The sequence below is a fragment of the Carex rostrata genome, chromosome 7 (genome assembly GCF_964058835.1).
Source record: "Carex rostrata chromosome 7, lpCarRost1.2, whole genome shotgun sequence".
In the NCBI taxonomy this organism is placed as follows: Eukaryota; Viridiplantae; Streptophyta; class Magnoliopsida; order Poales; family Cyperaceae; genus Carex; species Carex rostrata.
The window spans coordinates 12522022-12530199 of record NC_135924.1 but is presented as its reverse complement, the minus strand read 5'-3'; the positions used below and the strand labels follow the sequence as shown (position 1 = coordinate 12530199).

At 35.2% G+C, this 8178-nt stretch overlaps 1 protein-coding gene across 2 annotated transcripts; it reads right to left on the bottom strand.

The window, feature by feature from the left end:
* Positions 1-3888: 3888 nt before the first annotated feature.
* On the bottom strand, positions 3889-7861 carry LOC144557301 (Cation efflux family protein). Of its 2 annotated transcripts, none has more exons than XM_078305863.1 (10): positions 7385-7861; positions 7008-7116; positions 6693-6732; positions 6500-6576; positions 5932-6020; positions 5756-5825; positions 5299-5337; positions 5054-5204; positions 4627-4706; positions 3889-4296 (listed from the first exon to the last, which is right to left on the bottom strand). In XM_078305863.1, exons 1-10 carry the CDS (start codon positions 7758-7760, stop codon positions 4293-4295), a joined length of 1035 nt encoding a protein of 344 aa, XP_078161989.1. In that variant the 5' UTR covers positions 7761-7861; the 3' UTR covers positions 3889-4292. The 2 variants fall into 2 exon arrangements, with proteins under 2 accessions (XP_078161989.1, XP_078161988.1); XM_078305862.1 differs by having other exon boundaries at positions 4627-4713; positions 7385-7855.
* Between the last annotated feature and the right edge of the window lie 317 nt (positions 7862-8178).

Sequence of the window (8178 nt, the reverse complement as noted above, 5' to 3'; positions counted from 1 at the left end):
TATAAATATAAATAAAAAAACAGAAATTAAAACAGAATTTTAAAAACAGAAATTACAAAACAGAAATTACAAAACAGAAATTAAAAACAGAAATTAAAAACAGAATTTTAAAAACAGAATTTTAAAAACAAAAATTAAAAAACAGAAATTAAAACACAGAAATTAAAAAACAGAAATTAAGAAACAAAAATAAAAACAGAATTTTAAAAACAGAAATTAAAAAACAGAAATAAAAACAAAATTTAAAAAACAGAAATTAAAAAACAGAATTTTAAAAATATGTAAATCATTAATTTATTCCATAATTACATACTTTTTTTTGGTTATTCATTTAATTGTACCAGATAAGTATAGAATACAGATGAGATTAATATTCAATGAATAAGGAAAAAAATACGAATGGAACTAATTTAAGACAGTATAATTGACACATAAAAATCTTGTTTAGAAAAATACTGAGCAATGAAAATCTTGCTCTAAAATTCCTCTAGGCAGGAACGGCAACTCTTTTGAATTTAGAAAAGTTCTCTTTAAACGCGGCTGTAAATATATATCTTTTAAAAGTTCTCTTTAAATCATGCTTAATCTCTCCTCTATTTCCCAAAAGTTAACTCGAAATTTTTTGTTTCCTACATATTGCCTTCCTCTTCATTTATATTGAACCAAATCAGCAAGGCAAATTACTTCATCTCTACTATCTCTCTGATAATTCTATTCATCACAAACCAAATCCACCATGGATCATACTACTATTCCCTCTTTACCAAGTTCTCCATGCAAGAGCGACCATCCTTCTCTTCCCAACTATTATCATGAGAAGACACTTTTTATTAGTATTTTCGAAACCATCATCCACACAAGTCCAAATCCCCGGTGGGTACGACTTCGCACTAGATTTGCCACCAACGGAGAAGTTCTCGACCTTGTATGTTACCTTGCGCCCCGGTCTCATTGAATTTCTTCAAGCTGTCAAGAATGTATATTGTTTCGATATCGTTACATTCACCTGGCAACCGAAAGGTTACGTCCCTGAAATACTAAGGAAGATTGATCCGACTGGAGAGTTAATCTCTGAGTTGCTGGTTTTTAAACACTACCCCGTGCCTTGGAACAGGAAGGCTCTTTTCGACCTGACGCTAACAGGGAGGACGGTGGATTGGTCTGTGATCATAGATAACAATCCAAAATTACATGTGAAACAATGGTGTAATGCAATCAAGGTAAATCCATTTACTGGAGATCCTACTGATGATGAATTGTGGAGACTGTTTAGATTTTTCGAGGTACAGGAAAATTTTATAGATGTACGAAATGTCGTTCATGTTCATTCAGATGCTCTTCCAATGCCACCTCTTCCTCTTCCTCCAACTACTCGAAAAACACTGTTTCTCGACCTGGACAACACACTGGTTCGCAATGTAACCGGTGATCCACCTAATCATTACGACTTTGCTACAAAAAATTTCTACATTATCAAGCGACCCGGTGTGGACAAGCTGCTCCAGGTGGCCACTGATCATGACTTTGAGATTGTTATCTTTACAGCCGGGTCTAGTGATCATGCTTCCCTTGTCATCGACTGGCTCGACCCTAATGGGCTCGTCGCACACCGGTTGTATCGGGATTCGTGCAAAAGAAACGAACAAGGGGCAGCTATTAAGGATCTTGCTTTGACTGGTAGGAGTCTGGATAGGTGCATTATTATCGATGACCTATGGGAGCGGGTGCCGCAAAGGGAGAATGTTGTCAAGATAAAACCGTTCAAGGAAGGTACGCAGGATTCTGAGCTCACGAGGTTGCTTCGATTTTTTGAGATCGAGAGCAGATATGACGATCTTCGAGATGCAGTGAGCAATGTTAATGTGAGTTTTAATTTGGGCCTCTGAATTTGTCAACATGTCTTACTATTTATTATTATTTTTGGGCTAGCTTACAAATATGGGCCGGTTACATACTTGTATCTTCTAGCTAGTTGTGTTTATTCGATTCAAACCAAATTAAAATAGAAAAATTAGAATTTTATTCGGTTTTTAAAAATCAAATTAAGTTGAATCAAAATAGAATAAGAATCGAATTGAATAAATCAAAGTAAATTTTGATTTTTCGGTTAAACCGAAATAAAATATTTATCATAAAAATATTTAATTTTTTTTATTTATTTAAAGATGAATTTACATTTTTTTTCTTTTGATTTAGTTTAATCAGTTTTAAATCAAACTAGAGAATATAAATTATGTTAGATTTTTTTTTAAAATATTTGATTTGTACAGGGATAGTTTTAAAAATTTCGGTCAGTCTAACCAGTTCTAAAATTTCGAACCGAACCAAACTATTTTACCGATTTTAAAAAATAAACCGAACTGATCCATTTAACTGAAAAAATTGAAATGTTTAAACCGAACTTTCAATGCTCGATTTAAAACCAATTAAAGCTTGAACCTATCTCGGATCGAACTAGCGTGTTGCCACCCAAAGCAAATAAAGTCCGCAAAATGGTTTTGAAAATAAACTATTTTTATTTGCTTGTTTTCTCCATTTTACTATTTTCTCGAGCAACCATATATGTTTCTTTAATGAAACGGATCTAGTTTCACCAATTTGGTTAAATTACATAGTTCTTGTTTCAAGCTCAAGCCAATGTATGTTGCTTGAGGAAGAATTAAGAAACGTTCTCCTAGGTAGCACTTTGTTTTCCGTTTTTTTTCAAGTACCACCCCAATAAATCGGAATTAAATAAATACTACCGGATTTCATAAATTTAAGATTCCGCCACGTTCACAAAATGAATTTGCGCACCGACCCGTTCCCGACTGACCCGTTCACAAAATTATTATGCGAACCGACCCGTTCCATGACCCGTTCACAAAACCATTTTGCGGACCGACCTGTTCACAAAACCATTTTGCAGACCGACCCGTGGACCCGTTTCCGACCTGACCCGTCCGCCGATACCCGTTCGCGACTGACCCGTTCCATGACCCGTTCACAAAACCATTTTGCGGACGGATCCGTTCACAAAATGGTTTTGCGAACAGGTCATGGAACGGGTCAGTCGGGAACGGGTCGGTGCGCAAATTCATTTTGTGAATGTGGCGGAATCTTAAATTTATGAAATCCGGTGGTATTTATTTAATTCCGATTTATTGGAATGGTACTAAAAAAAAAAACGGCTTTGTTTTTTTAGTTTTCTATTTCCTTCTCTTATAATTCTAAAACGTGGTTCCAAAAAAACAGCATCCCTGTTGGAAAATAGAGTATTGAGATCCTTGTCTACAGAACAAAAATGTATTCGCTTATATTTCTCGTTGCACAATTATCATAAAAAGGGGGTGAAATGACGAAATTCCAATTTTGCAATTACATGAAAAGGAGGGATTTACTTGCTTCCTTTTTTAGTGACATTGAATTACATTTTATATTTTTAAAGTACAAACAGTTAATCCAACCCGTTCAACATGATAGATATTTTAAAATGTACTTGTAAATCAAATTTTACATTTTTTTTTGAATTTTTTTACTATTTATTAAGATGAGTACAAAATTTCAATAGTCAGAAATCAATAATTTTGTGAAAACAATAATTTTGTAAAATACATAATAGATGATAAAAAAAATTCAAAAACACAAAATTTTATCTGCAAGCACACTTTAATACATCCATAATGTTAAACAGTTTAGATCGACTGATTGGAATTTGAAAACTTTGAAAATAAAGTATGTAATTCGGTGTCACCAAAATTTTTTTTGGTGTAATTGAATCCCCCCTCCTATATGAATTCGATTTTAAAGTTGCTAATTTCGCCAATTTGAGTTTCTAAACATTTAATTTCTCCACTTTACTATTTTCTCGATAAATTTTCAAGCCGCCCAATTATCTACACTAGGAGAAAGATAAAACTATACAGCTCTATGTAAATTACTTAATTCCTGTTAGCCAGGTTTAATGATATAGTATATTGCACGAATGACAAAAAAACGAAAAAAAAATATTGTGGTCAAACTAAAACCTATTTTGAGACGTAATTCTTACTTGTAGTACACTGTAAATAGTAGCCCCTAAATTTAAACCAAAAAAAGCAAATTTTAATGCTTCCCATGGCTGCAACGAATTTATAAAAATAGGGAAAAATAAACACAACTGAAAAGCCAACTACGAAAGAGAAAACAAGCAAATAAAAATAGTAACTTTAAAAGCTACCTATAATCTATTTGAACAGTCAAATCTTGTATTCCCAGATCATTATATAATCCGTTGACATGTTGAAGGATTCGTTCTTCATTGACTCCATTCTTCACCTAATCAAAAGAACAATGAAAAAAAATAAAATGGTTGATAATGTGGCATGTAAATCATAAATTTACTGGTCTTAATTAATACCACATTGATGACTTCCAGTATAGGTGGACCGGCAAGCAGTAAAATAATGATCCAAACTTATCAACTCGTACTAATAAATCCATTAATGTATGTATCAGCCAAGCACCAAAAGTGTTTCTTTTCTTTTCTTTTTTATTAGGAGTTAACATTCATTGAGTATATTGGGAGTTGATATTCAATGAATCAAAGAGTTTAAAAAATCCTTGGCACCCTTTTATTGGTACAATTATCATAATTTGTAATGGTACCTGAACAGAAACAGAGCCAATGCAATATCCAGGTACCAGTTCCCAGAAACGCGCTTGTACCTCGAATACCTCTTCAAGAGCTGCTATCTGATGAATTATTTTTAGCAATTAATAATCTAATAGTACAAAAAAAGAACCTAACAATTCTATGAGCTGTGCAGTACTTTTAATAGAACAGTAAACAAGAATTGTACATTATTCAAACCAACTATCAAATGCTCCTATAAATAACCAAAAGTTATGGGCATAGTAACTTGGAGGCAAAATAGTAGAGTAGTATATTTATTCTTCAACTTCTAGTTCCGAATTCAGAAACTATGCTTTGGAACACCAATAAACTAAGTCGTAGATTCTTAAGAGTATAACAGAAAATTCAAATTCCCAACTTAAGAATGCACTTGCAGTATTTTGTCATAGGTAAATTTACCTGTCTTGAACATTTGTTGAAAGCAGAAGGGTGAATATTTGAAGGAGCTATTTGCAATAAAATGCTACCAGTTGCCTTAAAAAGGGGCAACACCAGCATGAAAACTGTTACAGAAACAATTCCCAAGCACAGCACCTCTGCATTCTCAACCCTATAAATTCAAATTTTTAGAGAAAGCTAATTTGGATGGGCAATCAGACTTTCAGAATTTAAAGAATGAGAGAAAAAGTAGTCAGTGATGTTACCCCAAGGTCAGCAGCCAAGATGCCAGGATCAAACCTGCACTGATAAAAGTTTAAAAGAGCTAGATGAGAATTAGAACACAACCTTGAATTATGAAGACAATTTTGTGATGCTTGGCTTCTAACGGAAAAAATTTAGCCATTAATGAATATTACTCGTTGAAATATCTACCAGATTATTGTCATAAACAAAGAAACCTCAGCAAACTTAATTTGGAGGTAAAACCCAATATAAGCATAATTTAATGAAATGCCTTTAATAAAGCATAATTGGGCTGGTAGCAAACCAGCAGTCCAGAATGGGTCTCAGGCATTGTACCGTGATATTCAATACAAAATTTGGGGATTGTTATGCAGAACCCAGATTTTGGAACCTTGTTACAGATAAATTTAAAAATATATATATATATAATCTGAAATATAAGCAGAAAATAAAGATTTCATTATCAAAAACAGCTACCTCCTTATTGAATCAGCAAGGACATGTAGACAGACAGAGTGATAATTCATATCTTCAGGTTTCCAATAAACTGTTCCAAGTTTAAGGTAAAATTTAGTGCATGACATAAGTACTTTGACACCTGACAGAAATTAATTCTGAAAATGATACCAATATGATATAGAAAAAGATGGTACCAATATTCACTCGAGCATAGCTCCGAAAGAACCAAACACCAAGCAAATTTACCAAGAGATTTGTCACTGCCGACACAATCAGGTAATGCCTACAGATATTACATATCTCTCAGTATTAATCACTTATTAAGATGACAACAAAAACAGGAAATTCCAAACATGGGCCCCAAGTTTTTATTTGTTCTATCAAAATGCTGAGCTAATCCTATTCATTTATATGGGCCCTTCTGTTAGTTAGAAGAACCACATAAGTGATGACAAAAATAATATATACGTCCTAATTAAAAAGGTTACATGACACACACAAAGTTCCACAGATCAGATGCCACTAGCCTATAGATTGTTAAATCATAAAAGGATGCCTTCAGGAATACATTATAAAGAAAACCTCCTCTCTGAGGAGATATTTGTCTGTTTAGTGCCGGACCGTCTATAGCAGCCACTAATAGCAAGGTTCAGTTAAAGAGAATTGTTTTCAGGGTCCAACTTGAACAAATGCAAACAAAAGCCCTAGGTATATTGAAATTTCCAACAATAAGTTGTATAAAGTTGGAGATGTAAACATTACTTGTGCTCAGATTCATCTTGCATGAAGGCGTGGAGAGCTTCAACAGCCAGAGAGAATGACAGAAAAAGGAGAAACAGCTGTCTACATGGGCATTAAACATAGCCTCTAGGTTAATAATTTAGCCATTTCTTATAAAGAATTTGAAAAACTAAGCATTGTTAAATAGGGGGTTGTATAAGTGGGAGGAGCTTACAGAATTAGTAAAGGCGGACAAAACTTCTAATCTCTTATACCTACAAAAGCCCGTCGATCAAACTATCAATTTTGCAAATATGCATGGTATAAAATACTGTACTTGGACATAAATTTGGCTGGTAAACATTGCAAAGTACCGAAAGAGGTGCTGCTGAGTCAGTGTACCTTGATACTGAAAAGATATATTTTTGGTTCAGTTTTCCATACTCTAATGACAGGGGATCAATCTAGCATCAACTAGAAAATCTTAACAATAGAGGTTAAACAAAATGGCAAAACATATCCAGAATTCGATTAGATTAGACGCACTAACCCGTAGGTGTAGGTTTCATCGGGCTTCCTTCTAGAGACGCCCATGGCGAATAGAGAAAACGTAAGAATCCCACAACCAAATGTTAAATGAAATGCATCTGATACTAAGCCTGAAATGAAACATTGCAATCATTTTTTTTTTCTTCCAATTATCCAGGTGAGGTTCCAAATTCATTGCCTCCAGATAACAAGTACTTAGAACAATAAGAAATTACAACATAATTCAATTGAAATGTACTAATAATCAGCCTAATTTCTTAAGTACTTATTATCAATAGCTATAGCTAGTGTAATCGGGAAACTCAGTACATCTTCTATTTCTTCAAAGTTCAGAAAATAGCAAATTATTTGAAATTAAGCAGTGGAAGTGACACTGACCTACACGACCAGTAAACAACCCGATTAATAGCTCAATCATAGAATAGGCAACATTAAGAGAGATCATAAGCGCCAGGCGCTTCATCGGACGGCTCCCGTTCGCCACACCCCTTACAGCCGCTAGCATCAGAACGATCCACGTGGAGTCCTTCTTCTCCGATTTCTCCAGAAAAGGCACGCTGACGGTCGAATCGGACCGAGCGAGGTAGGGTTTGAAGGAGTGGGACCGGTGCATCAGAGGGTTGGTGGAGGAGGAGGGAGAGGGGGAGGAGAGGTGTGGTTCCCACTGTCGGAAGGAAGGTTGGCGCGAGAAGGCCAGGCGGCGGTCCCCATCTGGGAATTTGTAGCTGAACGAGGCATCCTTCCTCTCTTGCATTTTTGTATTCCCTCTTCTGTCCTGTTCCCCTTCTGATTAATCTCTGTTTTATGTGTGAGTATTTCTGAAGGTAAATTAAGACCGGAGTTGATTGCGAGGTGGAAAAGGAGTCCAACAAAAAAGCGCCATGGGAGACTCAACAGTCGAAGACCGAATTCACATCCTCCCAGGTACCTGACTGAACCTAGGGACCAAAACGAACGATCCAGATTTACTCTCAGTTCAGATTTTTAAATTGACACGAATCTTAAAGCAAAAATAATAGTGTCTTCATACGTCACCCGAGTAATCACCTGCTGAAAGTAAATCTAGACCGTCTGTTTCGGTCAGATTCAGTCAGGTACCTGAGAAGATATCCGTCGAAGACCGAGGGGAGGCCAAATCCCAAGGGCGGGACTAGCCAGAGTATAGCCGTACG